General features: G+C 41.1%; 1 protein-coding gene across 2 annotated transcripts; it reads left to right on the top strand.

Moving 5' to 3' along the window:
- The first annotated feature begins 1,454 nt into the window (after nucleotides 1–1,454).
- Nucleotides 1,455–23,989, top strand: inavab (innate immunity activator b). Of its 2 annotated transcripts, none has more exons than XM_066673238.1 (10): nucleotides 1,455–1,595; nucleotides 10,642–10,754; nucleotides 11,934–12,067; nucleotides 12,912–13,037; nucleotides 14,585–14,813; nucleotides 15,075–15,128; nucleotides 15,211–15,568; nucleotides 16,112–16,267; nucleotides 16,364–17,099; nucleotides 23,629–23,989. In XM_066673238.1, the coding sequence occupies exons 2-10, from the start codon at nucleotides 10,700–10,702 to the stop codon at nucleotides 23,716–23,718; spliced, it is 1,938 nt and encodes a 645-aa protein (XP_066529335.1). In that variant the 5' UTR covers nucleotides 1,455–1,595; nucleotides 10,642–10,699; the 3' UTR covers nucleotides 23,719–23,989. The 2 variants fall into 2 exon arrangements, with proteins under 2 accessions (XP_066529335.1, XP_066529336.1); XM_066673239.1 differs by lacking the exon at nucleotides 1,455–1,595 and adding an exon at nucleotides 8,476–8,636.
- The last annotated feature ends 236 nt before the right edge of the window (nucleotides 23,990–24,225 follow it).

Below are 24,225 nucleotides of genomic sequence, written 5' to 3'. Positions count from 1 at the left end.
ATAAAAAGCATGCTCAATTGAGCTGAGGTCAGGGGACTGACTTGGCCACTGAAGAACATTCATTTCTTTGCCTTAAGAAGCTTTTGGGTTGATTTCATGGTACGTTTTGGGTCATTACCCTTCTGTACTCTCAAGTACCCTCCTATTAGTTTTGCAGCATTTAACTGAATCTTAGGAGTTAACTATCTGTATTCATCCTGCCACTTTACCAGGAGTCACAGCATAAATAAACAGTGACCCAGTCGTGGTGGCACTCATACACTGCTTCCACCAGCTTTGGCAGATGATGCAGTATGCTTCAGAACAAAAGCCTATCCTTTATTACTTTATATTGTACTTATCATAAAATAAATAAATCTTGGTAAAGAGGGAAAAAAGGAAATCTTGTTCCAGAATTGAACAATGTTTTGTAGATGTAAACTCCCTGTATTTATTTAAGAAGTCGTCTCTGGATTGTAGACTTCTGCAGTGATATACACGTTCTAGGGTGGACTTGGGCAGTTGTTTTAGGGGTTTTAAATGACCAAGAATTAATTTTGAGATTCTGTGTATTTTACCCGCGTAGTGTATGTTCTTATGAAGAGCTACCAAATGAAATCAACACTTCAAATCAAGTCCGTACCTTTAGTCATGTGAAAGTGTCGTGAAATTATGAGGGAACGAGCCCCAACTGCCTGTTTACTGCTTATGAGCCAATGGTTTAATACATTTTGGACCACTGACAATAGTGGAATTATGTGGAAAAAACTCCAAAGCCTAAATATCAACGTAATATTTTTTGTTAAACACTTTGCATTAAACTGTGGAGTAAAATAGAATCTATAACATGTTTAAAATATTTTTGAACCTTTAAAAACAATGCTGAAGTTTGTTTCCCTTTGAATGGCCGCTATATCATTCCTATAGCAAATGTATAACAACTTCCTGTGTCCAAAATAAGGTCTTTCTCATGGTAATCCCTTTCTTCCTTCAAGGTGGGGGTCCCTACCTCAACAACATGGAGGCTCAACAACATTAATATTCGTTCAAAATGAAGTCCGAACAGACGTGTGTTTCAGAGTACACCAAGGAGTTAATATCTAGTTGGTGGTTTATCAGCTAAGAATATATCTATATAAAAAACACCAATCTATAAGTTCACACAGCGTACGGTCGCTGAGGGGCTGTTGCTGTGCATAAGGACTGAAGCGGGTAGATGGGAGAAAGTTTTAGAGGGACGTTGGGGCATAACATGTTGGAAGTTTAGGGGACGCCGCGTGCGGATTCTGAATTGTTTTTTTTTTCTGATAGAAATGTAAGATGATTAAAACCGTAATATATGTGTAATCCTTTGCGGTGAAACACATTACTTCCGTTTAGAAGATAAACTATGTAAATATGGGGAAAGTGGAAAAACGCGTTGATGTAGGAACCCGGATTAAACCACTTGGTTCGCTCCCTTCCAGAGTCTTGCTTACAACAATCTGGAATGCTGTGGTCCCGAAAACGTGGACGAAACAACACGATACGGTGCTTCGGAAAACTTCGTAAATATACTCTGTCTTTAGGCTTTGTTATGAGGAAACTGGAGAAGCTCATTCTTTTCGTCTTCGACAGTAAGTGCTACTGAAATTAACGAGGCGCGTGATCTGTTCACTTCATTTCAAGTTTTAGAAACAAATGAGACCATACAAAGAATACATTTAGATGCGATGATAGTAACGGAACTGCTTTTGGAGTTAGAGTTACAGCCTGATATTCCGTGCTACACATGTATATTGTTCAGAATATTATGTAATTGTAAAGTTTTGGACTTAGACATAATTTAAATCTCATTTAATCACCAGACAATGCGAGATCACTTCGAGAGAGTAACTTTTGAACTTATTTACACTGTTTGAAAAACAGTTTTGAATGGGTTTTCTTTATAAAAACCCAACATGGATCATTTGAATGATTCAGTGGCTATTTAAGGAACATAAACGACTTATAAACAATGTTTCAGTGCCTCTGTTCATCCCTGGTGAGTAATGAGTATAGATTTTACTTTGTAAATGATAAACCTTCACTAAATCAGATCATAACCGTCCTGTTCAAACAGTAGCCGTTATATTCATTTCTATTTACAATTCAGTTACTTTAATTTTCAGCATTAAAGGGAGGAACATACAAATACAAGCATTCCATACACAAACATGTGGAAACATCCACCAGGAATCAGACCTGGGACTTCATCCAAATCAGTGTGGTGCTGTTCTAATAGTGTCACATCACCGTAAACATCACATCACCTTAAATAATTAATAAGTCAAATATAAGCAGTGCAGCCCACTGTAAACATCTTGGTGTGTGTTGTTAATGTGGATGGGGCTAGTGCAGGGCTTAAAGACTTTATTTCAAACAACACAATGTCGTGGACGTCATTTAAACCCCATTCTTAATGGAACATTATTCCATTTTCAAACTTCTGTATTTCAAACTTCTGAACTGGGAATGTTTTATAGTTTTTTAAAAATATATATTTTCCTTACTTTCTTTAAGAAGTAAATGTGAGGAGGGTTTCATGACTCAGGAAAGTAGATTCTCAGCTTAAAGAACTTGTTTATTTTGTTAAAAGTTTCTGAGAATCTGGAGAAATCTCTGTGTACACGGCGCAAGTCCAAAATCAGCACTGGCTGGCTGTGGTCTTTGGGCTCTATCCTGGCACCGAAATAAAACAGACACGTTGCTGTAGTGGAATCACTGTTTGTGCTCAGAAACACTTCCCAAAGCCATTTTCTGTGATCACAGCTCGTGGCTGCATCTAACAGCAAAGAAGAAACAGGATCCAGAAATGATGCTTCTTTCTCGGCCTGAGCTCGTTTAAGATGTGACCGATGTGAAGAGGACAAGTGTCCTGTCGTCCAGCACGTTCTGCATGATTACAGTAGCGTAGCTCTTTAGTAAATGTGCCTGGGTGCTGAGCTAGTCCAGACCTGTCACATGTTGAAAACAATGGTTGCATTATGAAATGGAGGCTGCAAGTTGTTCAACAGCAGAAATGGGAAAAATGCTGAATTTCAAAGCTACAACTATTGGTCTCCTCAGGTCCCAAACACTTAACACTGTCGATAATCACTGTCCCCAGTTTCTTTTTAACTTGTTGCAGGCACAAAATTTAAAATGGGCAGATAAGTTTTTAAAAATATTGTATTATGTACTGGGGCGGTGGGGGTGGGCCTCGTCCCTTGTACTATTTTACTTAGTGCCTCAATTCTATAATTATGTTTTTCAGTCTGCTCTCAGTGTTTCACAGAATGGTCTGATCTTTATCTGAAAGGCCCAGCTTCTCTGAGACACTCTTTTAGACTCAATCATGTCACTGACCTTTCGCCATTAACCTCTGTTTCTGTAGCGTAGTCTTTTGTTGCTCCACCCCACCTTTTTTAAAATGTGTTGCTGGCATCAAATTAAAAACGGGTATTTATATTATATGTTCCCTCTTGATGGAGTGGCTGCGTTTGTTGGGGTGTTGGTGGATGCTGGAGGGTACTTTGATATATGCACTGATGCACTGGTTAGGATTCTGAATGCTCAACACCTTGTGTCAATTTGTGCATTGATTGGTTCATTTTTAACATTATTTCTAAGAATATTCTTGGCTGAATTACACCGGGTCAACATTTGGAGCGTGTTTGGTGAGTTATAATCGCACCAACACTGTCAGAGCAAGATTTCATCAAGATTTCAGGAGGAAATGTGTGTTTTGGGATGCAGCATCAACACTTGTGCTGTGAGCCAGTTATAAGAGGATATTCCTCTATTACTCTGAGCCAAAACAAAAGAGAGGGGCCCATTCATGTCTTACTTTAAGCCAATAAAAAGGAACAGAGGCATTTCTGTTGGGTTGTACTTATCTCACTGCAACTTGAAACTGCTCTTTTCTTTGGCAGTTACTGGATAGATTTGGAACAGGAGTTTTTCATGTTATCATTTTGTATGTATTTTGCATAGTGTCATAATGTTTAAATACGGGCCTTTTCCAGTACCGTGGTGTACGATATCACTGTCATACCACACAGTCCTAACCTCCCAGTGACCGTGTGTGTGAGAGACGCCAGCATAGTTAGAGTGTGTAGGCAGCAAATGGAATTGTGCAGATCAGTGGAAGTAAATGGCTGTGGAATTCAGAGCTTTCTTAGGGTCAAAGCCAGTTTGGTGCCGGAGAGGAGGCTAACAGCATGTGTGTGTATAGTGTGCTGCTGTCATCTCGGCTGAAGTCTCTCATTTTCACCTCTGTGTAGAGACAATGATGAAAAACAATCACAGGAGCTGCGTTAACGTCAGTGTCACCTTCAGTGTGTAGTTCTCTTTCTTATTTTATATTTGCATTATTGTTAAATCTGTTAAATCTGTACATCTTTGATCTCAGTATGAACAACAAACTCCAGTAAGAACCATATGCATTTGTAGTCTTTTTAACTAGTATTTTTTCCCCCAGATATTTTGAGGATCATTATTTTCAGGTTTGTTTTCATGCAGCAACGTTGTGAAAATGATGTTAACAGTTTTAAGAAACGTATAATCATTGCTTTCAGAAACAGCATGTTTTTAGTTTCATTAGTAAACGCCATCACAGTTCAAAGGGTTAAATGTTTTAAACGTTCACTCTCAGAAAAACTGTCACAGGAGCGGTACGTTCTGCTCTTACAGGTGTATGTCGACGGTACACACTCAGTCTTTTAATAAGGGAACATAATTGTACCAGATTCAATATTAATTCTAGATTTTACAATTGTGTTGATTTCATGCGCTGCATTTAATCTCTAGGACTTTTCTTCTTTTATTTTATTCACTTCTTTCTTCTTCTGGAGAAAATAATGTAATGTATCTTTAGGGAACAACATTAGGCTTTAACACCACTTTTTTACCCGTGTTTAGTTAAAAGAGCACAGTCTGATCGGCCTTAAGCAGGACACTTCACTTTTTGAATGTTCCCTCTTCTTTCCTGAGACACTTACTTTGTTTCTTGGTCTCAGAGCTGGTACAATTCAGCTATTTTTTCAGGGTCATATCCAGACACTTGGAGGTCAGCTCTGTAATACGACTATTATTGAAAGCCCTGATGGGCAGCCGTGGCCTGGTGGTGAGGAACTGGATGTTGGTTCCATCCTCAGAGCCAACAGGTCATGACTGAAGGGTCCTTGAGCAAGGCACCTAACCTCAACTGCTCCCCGGGCGCCGTGGCTAGGGCCGCCCACCGCTCTGAGCACTGCTCGCTTCCCCCTAGTGTTCACTAGTGTGTGTAAATGTGTGTTTCACTCCACGGATTGGGTTAAATGTAGAAAACAAGTTCCTCTGTGTGCAGCACAGTGGCCATATTAATATTATATTTGATATCCCCCTTCTTTACATTACAGTTGGTTACAGATAAATCTATGTGTTTGTGCAGTCGTGTTTATCCTGTAGTTTTTTGTGTGCGCAGCTCGGGGGATGTCGGTGAAAGGCAGAGTTGACTGCTGGCCTCAGTGCGCTTCAGCTCCCATCCTGAATAGACAGGAAAGTACAGATCCTCTGAATAACACGGCCTCACTAGTCTCCATGTGTAAAAAAGCGTTCCCACTCTGCAGTACCAGGAAGAGCAGAGATTAAAGATGGGGAAACTTTCTATAGAATGTTTGCCCTAAAGTGTGGCGAGACCATCCTTAAAATAACTGAACCCTAATCCTATGGAAATCCTGTGGAGGTGACACAAAGAGAACAGTTCAGATGTTATTTTATTGTATTTGTATTTATTGTTTTATCACAATAGCAGCTATTTTTCCTGGGGTCCTACAAACATAAAAATCACGGATCATAAACATAAACACACATCAAAAGATAACACCAAATATATTTATATAAAACGTTGACAAATATATAAAAGTCTAGATGAGTAGAATAAAATAAATACAGTACAAATGCTAATTAGTGTTTCATTTTCATCACTTTATGCATTAGGCAAGGACTCATCTAATGTCCATATCTTTTAGGTAGTGTTTAATTTTTTTAAATCGTATTTCACTATGAATTTCGAGCAGAGGAATGAATTCCATTCTTTAATTCTTTTTGTTGAATATGTTGCAATATAAATTTCTCTTGTTTTATTTGCTTTAACTGATAACAAAGGCCCAATGGATACTTTAACTGTTATGTATTCATTATGAGTCCCACAAGGTTTGCCCTCTATCTTGAGTTCACTGTGCGTGTTATTTCTGTAAGGCCTTCCTCGCTGCTGTATTCTACGTTATCTGTAACTTGGTTAAATATTTTTTGCTGCATTTGACCACACTACTGCTCAGCACTAACAGCAGGTCATTTATAAATACTGAGAATTAAAAAGGGCCAAGACAACTTCCTTGTTGGGCTCCCAGATAACTCTCTGAAAACTTCAATCGTGCATGTTTTCTCCGCTTTTGTTATATTTACCTTTTAAGTTAACATTAAAAGTTTATTAAAGTTTCAGAATTGGTTTAAATAGAAAACAAAATGAAAAGCCTAGAGTTGGGTGTGATTTTATAAAAGTAATATAATAATGAATTCACAAACTCAAATCAGGTGGTTATTACTATTAACAGACCCCTGGAGTCCTGACCGCACTGATCCATATTAGTGAACGAGTAACAATCTGTCACCAACAGGAAGTGGACAGATGAGTTCAGTACTATTTCAACAAAATGTTAAGGCTGTGAAAGTGTAAATGTAATCGTTTTAAACATTCAGTAGAAACAAGAAATATCTCTAAACATTGGGTAATTTTATAAAGAACAGTAACCAAGATTCTGATTTTTGAAACCAGATGTGGCTTCTATAAAATGTATGTTGTTTCATAAAGAAGAGAAGTAGACAACGGAGTCCACAGACAAATCAAGAGCAGCTTGAGTCTTGTGTAAAGTTTTACTTGCCTTAGTTTGTTCTTACGGTCCCCAAATGATCAAAATTGAAAGGTGATGTGACCAAATACGCCTCTGTCCCTGCTTTCTTTCTTTTTTTTTTTGCAGGCATCAGTTTTTTATTTGTTTCTATTTAACAAATAGAATCATGTTTGTCATTGAACACTGAAAATCTTTCTCCTGTTGCCAGTGAAGTAAAGGTTCAACTGAATTTTGCAAATGACAGATTTCGGCATTTATTGCCATTTTAGAAAGTGTCCTAACTTTTCTGGAAATAGACACATGTCTGTGGTATCCTGGCTGTGGAAATTCCCCAGAGTATTTGTGGTGACTTCTACTACACGATCCACAAAAATGTAGGTCTAGTTACTTACTACAAAAGAGTTTTGAAGTTAAATTACTGCAGTCAGTGCTTTTGAGATCTTTAAAATAACAGTCGAACCTTTATTTCCAGAATTCTGCTGTGAACCATCTTCAAAAACGTGAATGTAATCTCATTTGAGTTAGTTTCCCTTCAATTCCAAGCGCTGCATTCATTACATGGTTGAGAGGCTTGAGGAATTCTTCCCTCCACCATTTGCCCGGTGCTGTATTGCAGTAGTCTGTATTTACATGTGCTGAGTAACTTAGTCTGAGCTAATCAGTGTTTATTTTCTAATTCTCTTTAACTTGTAAAAGTGTACTTCCATTATCTACTAAAATTCCTTTTTATTTCTTCGTTGGCCCTAAGCCACCACAGATGCGTATTATATTCCGGCTCCTGTCGGAAACATATTTACACGGAGACCATTGGTGAAACCTGATAGTGACTGCAGTCTTGTTGCTTGGCATTTTGTGACATGATAGGCTCATTGCAGTTCATATAAACTGACATTCTTTGAGGGCCAATGTGAATGTAAAGATCCTGAATGAATGTGAGTGATGCATGGGAGCAGCAGACACAGTGTCTCCCACCACATTCTGGAGGACTGGGCGCCAGCTGGAAGAGTATTATTCTCTCTACGTGTGCGTTAGGGGTATTTTAATTTTTGTTATTTAATATCTACAAATAATGCAGCATGTTCGCTCGTGATCTTTGTGTATTGTTCGACTTCTTCAGGTGGCAGTTCTACAAAATATGACGTGGCTAAATCTTCTGATGGTTTTGTTTTAGAGAGAAAAAAGTGAACAGCAGTCATGAGTTTTTAATGTGTCAGGAGAGGGCAGTAAAATGGCTTCACACAGTGGAGCAACTTGTGAGAGTGGGACGAATTGTACTTTATCAGCTTTTATCCGTCTAAATGCTGCTGTTTCATTCACGTCTTGTACACGGTTTCTGTTCATTACAGGGTGGCGCTCACATTCAGCTCATATCTCACTGAGAACGCTGATAAGAAGTAAAACAGGAAGATTGTTTTCACACGGGTTAATATTTGCTCTGGTGTATTCAGTCTGAAGGAGTATCGCTCAAGTACATGTGCCTTTCTTAGAGAGAGGGGGGGGAGAGGAGAGAGAGAGAGAGAGAGAGAAAGAAAGAGAAAGGGGAGAAAGAGAGAGAGAGAGAGACAGAGAAAGAGACAGAGAGAGAGAGAAAGAGAGGAAGAGAGAGAGAGAGAGCAAGAGAGAGAGAGAACGAATCACTGCAGTTCACAGTGAGAGAGCGAAAGAGCTGTTCCTGCGAAGCTTTGAGCAGTTTCTGTGGAAATAATTTTGTCAAATAGTTTTCTTTTTGCTTTTTCTTTCTTTTCTTCAATAGACACTGAACATGTGAGTAGACTTTTACTTTCTAAAGTTTCTGACCTTTAATATTCAGATATTTTGAGTTTATCTTTTGATATTTGTTGGTAAATACAAGTGATAGGATTATTATTGTTTTACATTATTAGAAAGTGCTCTTCTATTAGAAACCCTTAGGGCTGTGTAATTTTGCCTTGTAAAAGACTAATCAGGGGATGGCCGTTCTTACATCGTGTGTCAGTGTGGAGTTATTTAAGTTTTAAGTTAGAGATGCTTTTCCCATTTCTATTTTGTTGCTAGTAAACGGAGAGTTTGTGAGAAAATAAACAGCTGAATTGACTCATATTGATAAATTCAGATTCAGTAATGTACAAAAATATGAACATTTTCCCATCGTTATGAAACACGCCTATGTTTTGAAACGCTTTTTAAAAAAAGTGAAGTGCAGTGAACGATGATGGCATTTGGAGGTCACTGTTTAGTGTGCGGTTCAGTTTGTGATTATTGAAGTCTGTATGTATAACAGTGGTTTATGGGCTAGAATCATGTTTATCACCAGTAAGCTGGAGGATAGCAGTAGTGTTGCACCTGGTTATAGAGACTCCTTACCTGTTAATCATTCACACAGCTGTGGATATCCCTTACTCAAGACGCTCTCATTTTGACGTAGACTGGTACAAACAGTTTCACAGACAGGAAACTAAGCAGACTCCTCTGTAACTCTTATGACACTGTCACATGTGAATCAACGGTTTAATGTCATACCTGAGTCACGGTTAAAAGTCACAAGGGGAACAAAGCGTTTTGACTTGAAAAGCGCTATATAAATATCATTTGTTATTATTATTGTTAATAATTACACTTAATATTATTATTATTACATATATATCACAAATAATATTGACTTTTAATCCTTACTTATATCTTTAGACATTTAAATAAATGTTTTCTTTATATTTGTTGTTGACATGAATATATTTGTTTAATAAATAATCTTCTGAACAGAATTACATTGAATTACTGAGAAAACCTTTCTTTCTTTCCTTCTTTCTCTCTTTTTTCTTTCTTTCTTTTTCTTTCTTTCTTTCTTTCTTTCTTTCTTTATTTCTCTCTCTCTTTCTTTCTCTTTCTGTCTTTCTTTCTTTCTCTCTTTCTTTCTTTCTCTCTCTCTCTCTTTCTCTCTTTATTTCTCTCTTTCTTTCTCTTTCATTCTTTCTTTCTCTCTCTCTTTCTTTCTTTCTTTCTTTCTTTCTCTCTCTTTTTCTTTCTTTCTTTCTTTCTTTCTTTTCTCTCTCTCTCTCTCTCTCTCTCTCTCTTTCTTTCTTTCTTTCTTTCTTTCTATCTCTCCTGTGTGTTACAGTAAGAGTAAAGATGAAATTATAGGAAAGCAGCACTGCACCATTTAAAACTGAATGTGATAAAGAGGGTTGTTGGCGATTGGTTAATAGAACTGTTTGTGACCATAGGTGTGTTTGTAAGACCTTAATAAATCTGAGAATATCCCCCTAAAGTAAAGGTTCAGATGAAAAGTTGCCAATAAACTCACGAATACATGGATGAGAGTACAGAGTACACCAGGTCTCTATAATCTCATGAAGATCCTTCCTTATTTGATATATTTCCCTTAATCTTCCTAATATTCTTCATGCATTTGAGAACTACATTTCTGATTTTCCACTTGTTTGCTGTTATTATTCCTCAGGCGCACAAAGGTGATGAGTTTATAGCAGGCAAATGATAGAGAGACTAACCAGCACAATACTAGCACTTTGTTTAACCCTGGGCTGAGCCCCTGCTGACAGAGCATTGCTGTGAGGCATAGTTGAGTTCGAGTCGAGCGACCTCGCTAAACCTTTGTTTGCATGACATAGTCCCCTGGAATCTGCTCCTACCCCCACGGCTCTGGGTCAGAAGACCTTGTCATTGTTGAAGGGTTAATTGGTTTCTTGGGACTGGACACGCTTGCTTTGGCTCAAACCACTACATTTGTCCTTTGTGAGTTTATTTTAATATAGATTTTCTCTGTATTTCACAGGGGTCTGTAAAAGAAGTGAAAACGGTGTTTTGGCTTGAAGACCACAACCTAAACAGACATGGAGGCCAAGGAGGAAATCAGTGACACGGACAGTGGGATCATTTTGCACTGTGGTGGGTGCAGCTATATGATCTTTTACTGAATTAATTGCATAATCAAGTTATGTAACAATATTTCCACAGCACTTAAGTGTCATAATAAGCCATTTGTGGTGTATTATGTCTGTTTTGGCTAATTCTTCTTAATGGGGAAGCTTTAATGGCAGAATGTGTAGTGTTTCAAATATAGAAAATCCCCAAGATAAAATCTACTTGATCATTAAGGTTGAGAAGGTTTGTCTAAACTTGAAAAATGCAGCTTTCAACTACTTTTTCACTCTAGTCCACACCCCTTTATTTAACTAATTCTGTTTCTTATGTAAAGAATGTTATTTTTCATGATAAATCTAGAGAAACAGATTTACGTGGTAATCATAGCACTGGCCAATCATGGCCCACGTTTTACTGTGAAGGGTTTCGGTTCACACTGAGGGAAACATGGTGCCGTCGTCTTCCAACTCTTCACTCAGTTGAGGAGATCACACATTTTTTATTCCATGCTTGTCACTATGTAACGGGACATATACTCATTTTCCTCAAGTTAACACTGTTCCCTGCGACACGGTTTGGTCAAAATATCAAAAGGATAAAAACACACAGCACCATTATCCCAACCTCCAAACAGTCCTGTTCAGAGGCTGGTTTCAGTACATGTCCCTTTTAATGAGAATGAGCCACTGTTCACATGCACAGCTCCCTTTCTCCCATGGTTTCTGACTTAAAGACCTTAGAATGGCCTTTTTTCAGAGTTTGGGAGTTGTTAGACATTCCAGATGCATAATGTCCCCTTTTAGTCATAAAACACTAAGCTGTGGATCTCTGTTCTGATGATTGCATTGCTGCACTGATTACGTTTGTTCATTTTAACAAACTAGGAACAATTTGGCTCAAGAGTCTATTGGAGATAGTTATTTACACCATATGAACACACAAAAATACACTCAGGACACTGTTGTGATAGAAGGAACTATATATATTAGTTTTCTTGTGTGTTTTTGTGCTGTTCAAAAACTTTAATAGGGCTAAAGAAAAGAGGGTGTACTTAACTGAACGATCTTATGCTGGATTTCTCCTCCACTGTCACACCTTTGCTAAAAGAGTGTTAAATCACTGCTATATACCCCTTTATGACTCTAACGTGAATATAAAAAACAAGTGAAAATAACTGAGGTTTGTTTCGGGTGCGTTTTGCAGGACACGACAGTCCCACGACGGTGATGAAGGACGTGAGCACACACACTCGAGCGCTGAAGCTGAAACAACAATCTTTGGAGGACAGGCTCGAGCTGTGTATTCTGGAGCTGAAGAAACTCTGTATCCGAGAAGCTGTGAGTCTTCCAACAAATTCACATATTTCAAAAAGAGATGCGTCATTCTGAGAACACAGCTGTAGACTGGAGGTGATGTATACAACATGGGAAAACCTGTCTGCTCTAAGCCAGAAGGGTATGTGTTGTATCTAGTGGAGTGGATAAACAGGAGAAACATTTACTTTACCATTAAAGTAACCTTGACGTTTACAGCTTGAGATTATTTCTGTCTTGAACAAACAAAACAAAACAACGTAAATGCATTTGTCATGTCCAGGTGTTTTCAACAAAGTCTCTGATGAACCTTCAGCCCTCTGTCTCAATAACAGCTGAATTCATGCCCTAGCAACATCGTGTGTATTGTCTGTACTTGACTTGGCACACCTATGATGTGGCTCATCAAAGCTGGCGGTGTGTGGCTTTGTGTCTCAATTAGATGAATATCACCACAGTCATTACCTGAGTGTTTCAAATAGAACTGAACTAGGGAGGGACAGTAGGATTTGACTGGGAGACGGGATGAGAAAGGACTCTTGAGTAAAAGCATTGCGTAAGCTATGAGCAGTTGAGAACTGAAGCTTGCCTGGACTCGCACATTGTAGTGTTTCATACAGGAAAAACAAGGAAGCTCACAAAGTCTCACAGTGACTCATTTCTAACTTTTTCAGCACTGATTTTAATTTCAGTTGCGTTTCAGCTGTTTTCTTGTGTGTGTGTGTGTGTGTGTGTGTGTGTGTGTGTGAGAGAGAGAGAGAGATAATAATGTTACATGTATCACCACGTATAGCAATAGACTTTTCACAATTCATAGCACTTATAATAGCCCTCCTCATTAAACATAAGTATATTATGCCTCATGCAGGAGCTGACGGGTCACATGCCCCCAGACTACCCTCTGTTGCCTGGAGAAAAGCCTCCGCAAATCCGTCGCCGCATTGGGGCTGCTTTTAAGCTGGATGAGCAGAGCATTCTACACAGAGGAGCAGAGGTAAAGGGCAAGACTGAGAGATCAGAGCATGGAGTTAGATTCAAGCCAAAACGTATCATATTCATAAATTGTGATTTGAAAGCCCAGAGAAGTGTGTGAAGATGTGGTCATTTGTGGGCATTTGTGTTAAGGACAACTGCCACTTCTCTGGGTCATATTATTACGATTCAGAGAGAGGTGCAGTTACACAACGAACGTAACATGAGGAAAACAATTAGGAGTTTACCTGTATGTTACATGTTTCACAGTATGGCTGTGATTCTAAAGGAAGCAGTGCAACAAGGTCACAGACTTGTACGAGCTGATCTGGATGAACTATTCATTCATTCATTCATTCATTCATTATCTGTATCTGTAACACCTACGGACATTTTTAAGTCACCAATACCAACGTGTGTTTTTGGACTGTGTGAGGAAACCGGAGCACCCGGAGGAAACCCACGCAGACATAGAGAGAACACCCCACACTCCTCACAGACAGTCACCCAGAGGAAACCCACGCAGACACAGAGAGAACACACCACACTCCTCATAGACAGTCACCCGGAGGAAACCCACGCAGACACAGGGAGAACACACCACACTCCTCACAGACAGTCACTCGGAGGAAACCCACGCAGACACAGGGAGAACACACCACACTCCTCACAGACAGTCACCCGGAGGAAACCCACGCAGACACAGGGAGAACACACCACACTCCTCACAGACAGTCACCCGGAGGAAACCCACGCAGACACAGGGAGAACACACCACACTCCTCACAGACAGTCACCCGGAGGAAACCCACGCAGACACAGAGAGAACACACCACACTCCTCACAGACAGTCACCCGGAGGAAACCCACGCAGACACAGAGAGAACACACCACACTCCTCACAGACAGTCACCCGGAGGAAACCCACGCAGACACAGGGAGAACACACCACACTCCTCACAGACAGTCACCCGGAGGAAACCCACGCAGACACAGAGAGAACACACTACACTCCTCACAGACAGTCACCCGGAGGAAACCCACGCAGACACAGGAAGAACACACCACACTCCTCACAGACAGTCACCAGGTCCCTGGAGCTGTGTGACTGCGACATTACCTGCTGCGCCACCGTGCCGCCCCTGGATGAACCAATAAAACAAATTGAATGCTCTAAGACCAGAAAATGACTAATGTAAATCATTTCTTGTAAATATATATACGTTCAAATCCTATTTACGTCCTTCAAATCACAATTTACCAATGTGATACATTTAGGCTTAAAACTAACTCTAAACCAGTGCAGTATTTTCTAATCGACCTGTTTTATAAACCAAGATCTGTATGTTAATTTATGCATTTTATGGATTTGATAATGTTTACTGAGTGCCGTTCTGTCCCTCTGCTGCTGTGGAACTTACATGATTTAAAAGGGTATATTTGTATCATATGAATACGCTGTAATTGTATCAAGTCAATTTTTATTAGTCAGTTTCATAAATAGTTTCACAAGTAATCATAAATATTTAATTCCACATCAATGGACATCACTAATGTGATCTTTTTCAGGACTCGGAACTGTGTGCAGTGGAAGCGAAACTGGCTTTACAGCAGCAAATCTACGTAGCGGCTCGCAGACTGTGCCTGGAGGCCCACCTTAGCAAAGCGGTGAAGAAGAGCCGATCGCAGCAGTGCAAGCATGAAGAACAGAAGCTCAAAGACCTTCAGGACTCTGTGTTCCAGTTGCGGCTGGAGCATGGCCGCTCTTCACCACGCCCTGCGTTAGTCCTGCAAAAACGTGAGGGCGCCTGAGCTTGCTTAATAGTGGTAGAGGAAGGGTTGATTTAAAAAAAATCACAGTATAATAACTCCCAAATTTTATTTAACCAAGGGGCAGCAGCCACAGCAGGTCGCACTGACTGTAGTGTTGCAGCCACACAGCTCCAGGGACGTGGGGTTTTAGGTTCCCGCCCCAGGTCACTGTGAAGAGTTGGATGTGTTTTCTGAGTACTTTTTTTTAAACCTTAATTACACCTAATCATTTTGTCATTGCTTTCAGATCAAGGTACATCTGATGACAGCTCTTTGTCAGATTCACTAGTGTTGGACGAAGGTAAATGTGGCTATAATGATTTCTAAACAGTAACACCCTGAAGTCATCAGTATCTTCAGTGTCTTGTCTCTTGTCGTTTTAGAGGAGCTAACGTGTCAGTCATCCCAGGTCTCTTTGGAACCCCATCCAGTTGCAGAATCTCTTTCCGTTGTCCCAGGCACCCCCCACCGTCCTCTAATACACACCGGCTCCTCAAACCGACTTCAGCCACCTACACTGCCTCTTGTGGCCTTACATCGATGCCACAGCCCCAGCCCAAGCCCCAGCCGCAGCCTCTGCCCCAGCCCCAGCCTCTGCCCCAGCCCCAGCCTCTGCCCCAGCCCAAGCCCCACACTGGATATTGAGCCTGCACCAATCCAGAACTCCCCCTGGAAAGAATCCAGCCTAGATCAGCCATACCAGAAAATGAAGAAGTCTCATTCCAGTAGCACCAAATCCAGGTATAAAAACATCTCATGTCAAAGGGGAAAGTTATTAAAATTGTTGGATGTTGAACGTATGGACATAGAGTATGTATGTGTGTATGTATGTGAAACGTAGGCTCTATGAATAACTGATGAGGAATCGCGTAAAGGCACCAATGCAATGTTAAGTTTGTCTTAAAACACATCTATATTTAATGCTATAAACTTTGGGCCTTCAGTTTTGGGTTCCCCTTAGAAACTTGGCTAAGGGCTTCATCAGGTTTATGGAGTTCCATCAATGACATAAGTTTTTAAATCTGAATTTTGAATACTTGAATTATATTTGTATGGCATTTGATAAACTTGACGTTTTGTGGAAATACTGAGGTTTGGAAAATTAAGATCGCAAAAATACAAATCTAATCCAGGGGTAAACCAGCATTAACCAATCACAGCCACTCTACTCAAAGCCACCAATCAAGTTCTTTCTCCTCAGGTGTTCCTAAAAACACTCATAGTAAAATTATGGGAGTGTAAGATTGCAGCTTCACTTTGCTGATGGTCTTTGTTTTCTTGCAGTCCTGCTGTTACACCTACATTGCCTCCATTGGAAGCTTGTTTAGAAGATGCAGCCCTGACAGCGCAGATACCCAGTCATGTATCACTTAGATACACACAGTCCAGCAGCACCCCGTCCACTCCAGAGATGCATCTACGCAGAGGTTATTCTCTCAGGTTAGCACTGGATTGAATTGTGTGTTTTTTGTTATTTCCTTCACTTATTAATTGATTGATTGACTAATTGTTATAAAAAAAAAAACTGGATTTCAGAATTCCCAGCAGTGAGCCTCTGCATGATGTGGACCGGGACAGAGGCCGATCACGGGGGCCCAGAAGGCGACTGACAGATGTTATGTTAACGTCACCGTTGTCAGAGTACTCCCCTATGAGTTTACCCATGGAAAACCCAATGTACCACTCAAGCTCTGAGGACAGCAGTTCTGAGCACTCTTTGGCTTCTTCCTACATCAGCTCTCCGTGTCAGGAGCATCCAGCTGAGCTGCAAAGGCAGTGCCAAGCCCGGTACCGATATTACTACAACAGTTCCCCAGATAGTTACATTCCTCAGCCCTGCACACCGCTCAACCACTACAAACACACTTCACCCCAACTTTCCCCAAACTTCTACAGAGCGTATGTAGATGAGGGAAACTACCACAACCTTGACACCAGTCGGACATACATCAGGCAAAAGCCTTCACCTTGCACCAATGGCCACTATGAGTACTGGTACGAGGAGAGACTCCCACTCCAGGTATGCAGGGCAATACCACCCCATGTCAAGCTCTCCCGGGCGCCCTCACTCAGAGAATACCCTCACCATCCCAGTAGGATCCTCCCTCGCCAGGTGGTTTCAGAGGAGCTAAAGTCGTGGCACCATCGGAGCCAATTGCGCCCACCTCGACCGCACTCCCTCGACAGGCATCGGCAGGGTGCAGTGCGCTTCAGAAACTTGCCTGAACACGAGTCCCCACCATCTCAGCAGCACAGCTTCCAGGAGCACCAGGTAAAATATCTGCTCTGACAACTAACCTTGTGTTATTTATGTTACAGGAGTGTGAACCACTAAAAATACACTTCTTAGAAATGACACGCACCATTTTTGATGCTTTTCCACTGGTCGCTATTTGACTCGTCTCAGTTTGGCTCTTGCGTGTCCCTGGAAACGGGTACCTTATATAGTACCTGCTCACACCTGTGTCGAGGTGAGCAGAGTCGGGACTAAACCATGACATAAACATGTAGAAATGTAGATCTCCAGCTCACATTGGCTGCTTATAAAATCTACGAGCTACAGCAAAGATCACGTTTTTACCCGACTCATCAGCAGCTTGTAAACAAAATTGTGCCATGGACTTTTGAGGAGGATTGGCGGCTAACGTATATTTCCAGTGAGAGCTCACAAGAGCAGGGAAACTAAAAAGGCAGACCTAGAAATGTAGCATAGACCTGAGGGCTTCCAGAAATATTAGAACCCCTCTGATTCACCATCAGAAACCTGTGTGATTACGTAGAGTAAAATAACAGCGACATCATCTCAGATTGCAGTTCTCTCTGTCAGTGAACACACAGATCATTTTACTCTAATAACCAAATACTTGATTAAATAAATAGTATTGGAGAAAAGAGACTGGACTGGAAATTCATCCCAAACCTGAAAGTGGATTTAGTGGATTCTAGAAACAAACAGGCAGCCAGCACATAGCGATCTAAATACACACATTTCGTGTCATTGTTTTTTTTTTTATCCAGCTTTAAACAACTACAAACTACTTCACATTTGTATTCATGTTTATGGAGGAAGAACTTTATTGTTATTAAGCTGAGAGCCTGTTTGGGTTTAAACCACCACATTGCCTTTGGAAGGTGCTACTTGTTGATGGTTGCATCTCAGCTCTGGGGTCATGTCTCTTTCTGTTTGACTCTGACAGGAAGAATGCATGATTTCACACAGTCTGACACATTTCTTAACGTGTGATGTGTTAATCTAGAGGCAACAGAGGGCTCTGAACTGCAGTGAGGTTTGACTGAGCGGATAGGTGAAAGTGATTCACACAGCGTGAGGGACAGTGGCGTGTTTAAATGATGTAGTAAACTAAACATTTGGACAGCCACGATATGCTGCTCTGCCGTTCTGTTGCTTCTTGAGGTCTGTCGGCCTCCCTCCTCATTACTCTTTAGTGGTCGACTTTTAGGAGTGAAGCTCCGCCCACTTCATAAGACCAGTAATGGGAAACAACACCACACCTCAGACAGAGCCTAGGAACCCACGTAACGCATCGTCATCTTAGAAGAAGACTGAATTTGAAAAGTGTACACCAGGTTTTACTCACAGTGTTTGAAATGAGCTGTGTAGCTGTGCTTTGTAAATCTAGCCATGGTTTGTGGAAGCGTAAAACTAAACATGTGCTTTCACATGGGTCATGACAACAAAGAACAACAACAAATTGGGCAATTTTGGAAACACGCAGAGAGCTGAGGGCTTGATGGAACTGAATAGGACAAGCTCAGATTACTGTTGTGTGTTTCAGTCTGTTTGAGGAGAGAGGAATTTCCTCAGAGAGCAAGGTGAGAAACTCAGGAACTGTCCAGACCTGTCTTAGGAGCTGCCAGAGACACTGCACAGATTTATAACACAGCTTTATCAGCGTGAAGTCGCAGTGGGAGCCAGGCAAGGCATGGGAATGAGGAGCTATTGACTGAAATTAGACGAGGGACATGAGCGTAAAAATGTTCATGCTTCAGTGGTAACTTGAGAGAGACGAGTAATACTTTTTTCAGTGGTCGAAAACAGTGGTGAATATGGTCTTGTTTGATTACTTTATGCATGAGTCTTAACTAAATTCTAGAACAGAAATTCTAGATCCTCCTGTGTTCTGCAGTCGAATATCAAGATATGAAAAAGATAATGAACCCACATTGGTTTTGAATGATACAAGAACTTCCTCACAGAGTGCACCACAGCAGCATCACACTGAGACTGGAGCAAAATTCCATCTGCCTTTTGATGAGGATTATCTCGAGTTAAACCAACTTTATGATAAATTAGTTCAAGGGGAATTTCACAGATTTTTTAGATGTCTTCTCTTTCAATCACAGAGATGTAAGCAAAATAATTTAGTTTTCTTTTAATTGGAGTTGGGCGGCACGGTGGTGCAGCAGGTAGTGTCGCAGTCACACAGCTCCAGAGGCGATTCCCGCTCCCGATGACTGTCTGTGAGGAGTGTGGTGTGTTCTCCCTGTGTCTGCATGGGTTTCCTCCGGGTGACTTTGTGAGGAGTGTGGTGTGTTCTCTCTGTGTCTGCGTGGGTTTCCTCCAGGTGACTGTCTGTGAGGAGTGTGGTGTGTTCTCTCTGTGTCTGCGTGCGTTTCCTCTGGATGACTGTCTGTGAGGCGTTGGTGTGTTCTCCCTGTGTCTGCGTGGGTTTCCTCCGGGTGCTCCAGTTTCCTTGTTGATGTAAGATGCCTCTTTCTGTTTGACTCTGACAGGAAGAATGCATGATTTCACACAGTCTGACACATTTCCTAACATGTGGAGCGGAATGTCACATTTAGAGAGGACAGTAATGCCTCGAGAGAAGAATGTTTTGAGAGAAGATTAATGGTGTGTTGAGTTCCCTCTCAAAACTAAATGCAATGACGGGGCCTTCTTCTGTCGATCTTTGATTGACTGGAGTTTTGGCACAAACCGAATGCACTGTGTTTTGAGCACATCTGAAACTTCAGAGCAGAAACAGTGTGAGATCTTGTTTGATGTTCGAGAGTCGAGAGCAGTGTTGAGCAGGTTCACGAGTTTTGAGACTCACTCAGAATACCGTCGTCCTCTCAGAACATTCTCCTCTCTCAGAATTTTTTGCACAACATTAACTCCATAAATATTCTTCTAGTTATTTGCTTTTATATTCTAAGTGCAAAACCCTGCCCAAGCAAATGGCTTACCTGCCTGTCTGCTACTTTGCTAGATCGATACAAACTCGATGGAGACTCGTGTCTAGAGGCAGAAAGTGTGAAAGTGCTGTGGTTAAACAAAGAAGAGAGAGACAGAGGTAGAGAAAGCTTCCAACAAAAAGAAGCTGAGGAAGAGTGGACAGTCTGCCACCACTATTATCTCTTCTTAATACCTTTGAAACCTTCACAAAACACAAATCCTTACATTTAACTCTAAACCAAATAAACACGTCCCAGTGTAAGATTCCAGTCGTTACTGATATGACCTGCTTTAAACTTTAACTACGACCCGGACACTTGTTGATCCCCTTTAAATAGGGCTTTCCTTTTCATTATTACCACAAGCTTGTGAGAAAGAAGTTTAAAGACGTTTTTTGTTCATTTAATGCCCATTAACAGCAGCAGAAATGTGTGTGAACTTGACAGACAGGTGAGCATTCCAAGACTCAAGGACAAAAGCCAGAATTAAATGAAGGAAACTGACAGTGGCCCTGCCCTTTGGTTCCTTTATATATGCTCAGGTGGCCATTATTTTAAAGCATGCCCTCGTTGTTTTGTTTGTCTCCTGAAGCAGCTGTTCTCTGGCTGAGATGTTCACGGTGCTGAACCAACAGTGAATCTAACGCTGGTGGGATTTGATGACGGATAAACCCACAAACCTTGGAGATAGATATATACTTTTCTTTTGAACTTCTTTTTGAAGTTATTCCGGTTTGAGTATTAACTCGAAAGTGATTGAACCTATAAGAATCTGATGGTCATTAGGTGACGAGATTTCTCTTGAATTATTGCACCCATGCAAGTGAAGCAATTCCAGTTTTTAGAAAATCAAAGGAATGCAACACCAAAGTAAAGACAAGCCCCAGCACGATGACGTATCAAACTCCCCCACAAATGAATTCATCTGTGAAAGAGTAAAAGTGTAAAAGTATGTTCTCTCGCTCTCTTTAAAAATCTACTGCAGAAAGTTCAGGAGAATGCCTCCGACAACGTTAGAGATTCACTTAACTCCAGCTCTTAATCACAGCTTTGAATAATTTCTGAGTTTGTGTTTGAGCTTTGCCTTTAATGGAGTTTTCACGAATCAGGATGAGTTACATTCCGTAATGTTTCAGTAATGGCTCATGGTCATTTACATGGTCCAATGTTCCGAAGACTGGAGCAGCTGGAATATTACGCATTTAATTTTTCCAAATATTACTGTTTTACACGTTTACTGATTTACTGTCAACTGCTGTGAACAAATAACTGACAAATACTGTTCCTCATGAAAGGTAACATATTGGAATGTGGTTCCATTAGTTTTAAATGATCTCATTTCCACCGGTTCTCAGTCACCGGCTGGGGATTTTACTGTGGGAGGTTATAAAGAAGCACCTGGTGATTGTAGGTAGTTTCCTAACTAGTATCTGTTATCTGTAAAATATGAAGAATATGACAGAAATATGTATGAAATCTGTTTGACTGCATTTATTTCACGTGACTCTCCAATTGCCATTAATTAAATCATTAAAATGTAGTTATATGACTTTAATCCTCCATTACATTGTGTTATTATTTTGATTACAATATCCTGCCCCGTCTTTGATGTGAAGACGGTTAACTGAGCTGTGGCTTGTGATTTTTGTGAACTAGAGCCAACACTGGTAGCTACGCTATATTAACGAATTAAAACAGTGGTGTAGCTTTGCTTCTTTTCAACGTGTGAAGATCATATTCTTCTAACAGCAAACCAAGGGTTATTTAACAAAAGCTTATGGTAAACATAGTGAATCTTTATGATTTTTTTACTAAATTTATGTCATTCTTTGACTAAATTAACCTGTATTTTGTGCCATGGGTTAGATTTTAGATTTTCGGTTTTGCGAGCACAGATCTCTCCAGAGATACAGCAGCACACACTTCTCTTTACAGACTGTTACCAGAGAGTTTGTGCTGAAAGTTTATTTTAAGGCTAGTTCTAAGTACTTTTTATATAGACTTTTATAGCACTATTATAGCAGCATGCACTTTTCATTCATTCATTCATTCATTGTCTGTAACCCTTATTCAGTTCAGGGTCGCGGTGGGTCCAGAGCCTACCTGAAATCATTGGGCGCAAGGCAGGAATACACCCTGGAGGGGGCGCCAGTCCTTCAGAGAGCAACACAGACACACACATTCACTCACACACTCACATCTACAGACACTTTTGAGTCGCTAATCCACTTACAAACGTGTGTTTTTGGACTGTGTGAGGAAACCGGAGCACCCAGAGGTAACCCACGCAGACACAGGGAGAACACACCACACTCCTCACAGACAGTCACCCGGAGGAAACCCACGCAGACACAGGGAGAACACACCACACTCCTCACGGACAGTCACCCGGAGGAAACACACGCAGACACAGGGAGAACACACCACACTCCTCACAGACAGTCACCCGGAGGAAACACACGCAGACACAGGGAGAACACACCACACTCCTCATAGACAGTCACCCGGAGGAAACCCACGCAGACACAGGGAGAACACACCACACTCCTCACAGACAGTCACCCGGAGGAAGTCCACGCAGACACAGGGAGAACACACCACACTCTTCATAGACAGTCACCTGGAGGAAACCCAGGCAGACACAGGGAGAACACACCACACTCCTCACAGACAGTCACCCGGAGGAAACCCACGCAGACACAGGGAGAACACACCACACTCCTCATAGACAGTCACCCGGAGGAAACCAACGCAGACACAGGGAGAACACACCACACTCCTCATAGACAGTCACCCGGAGGAAACCCATGCAGACACAGGGAGAACACACCACACTCCTCACAGACCGTCACCCGGAGGAAGTCCACACAGACACAGGGAGAACACACCACACTCTTCATAGACAGTCACCCGGAGGAAACCCAGGCAGACACGGAGAACACACCACACTCCTCACAGACAGTCACCCGGAGGAAACCCACACAGACACAGGGAGAACACACCACACTCCTCATAGACAGTCACCTGGAGGAAACCCACGCAGACACAGAGAGAACACACCACACTCCTCACAGACAGTCACCCAGAGGAAATCCACGCAAGAGAAGATTTCTATTAAATGTTTTTTTTTATTATTTGAGAAAGATGTGAAAATGCCACTGAGAGTTTCTTTGTTGAAATGGACACCTCAGATGCACCCTTCTGTGTGACAGGTGTCATCTTTTATTCTTTGTTTAATTCTGAAATTTTTTAAACCTTCATTGAAATGTTGTTAAAAGAGTGAAGCATGGAGGCATTTGCTTTGACCGAAGGAGTCAGTGACCTGTTCGTGGAGGGAGTGAACGGAGCGACTGACTTGTCTGTTGTAAGCAGGGCTTGATTTGAGCCACTCCTTCAGTCAATAGTTCTGAGTCACTGTGTGAAACTGCTCCCTCCCTGAGCATTCGCGCTGAAACCAGATACTGAGTAAAATCTAACCCAGCACTGACTGCAGATAAAACTAAATTAGCGCTGTGGGAATTCTTTCACAGTGAAAGAAAACATGCTTATATAAGGCATACACACTTTATCCCATACATAACTACACCTTCCTCTTCCTCCTCCTGTAGATACCCCAAAGACAAGCCTTGCCGAGGACTGCTAACGGAACGCCTGCACAGTGGCTCGAAGACGACGCAGAGATGGTGAGCCAGGTGTAGCAGAAGGCCCTCGCAGACAAGAGTCTAATTTATGTTTTTATTTATTGAACTATTTAGATGAAAGTGATGTTTCCATGGTAATATCTAGATTAGTTCAGCTAAGGGTTTTACATTTCCCATTGCTTTTTTTTTCTAATAAGAGATAACAATGAATTGTTTTGTACTGATCTTATGCTGTGAAAGACTTAGATAGATTTTATTACTAAATTTTGTAAGAAAAAATCATTTGTAACTAAAAACTTGTGTCATGTACTTTCCTGTGTTTCCAATGAAGCAAATAAAATGGAGAGGATACTTCTCTTTATTGTTTTTTTTTAGTGTAATCACTGCTGGAAGCATCTTTGTTACTCAGATTGTTTTTCTGAGCAGGGGGTGAGATGAGACCCAGTTTATACACAGGGAGAACACCCCACACTCCTCACAGACAGTCACCCAGAGGAAACCCACGCAGACACAGAGAGAACACACCACACTCCTCATAGACAGTCACCCGGAGGAAACCCACGC

The sequence above is a fragment of the Hoplias malabaricus genome, chromosome 5, assembly GCF_029633855.1.
Source record: "Hoplias malabaricus isolate fHopMal1 chromosome 5, fHopMal1.hap1, whole genome shotgun sequence".
Classification (NCBI taxonomy): Eukaryota; Metazoa; Chordata; class Actinopteri; order Characiformes; family Erythrinidae; genus Hoplias; species Hoplias malabaricus.
The sequence above is the reverse complement of the archived record's forward strand: the minus strand, read 5'-3'. Positions and strand labels throughout refer to the sequence as shown.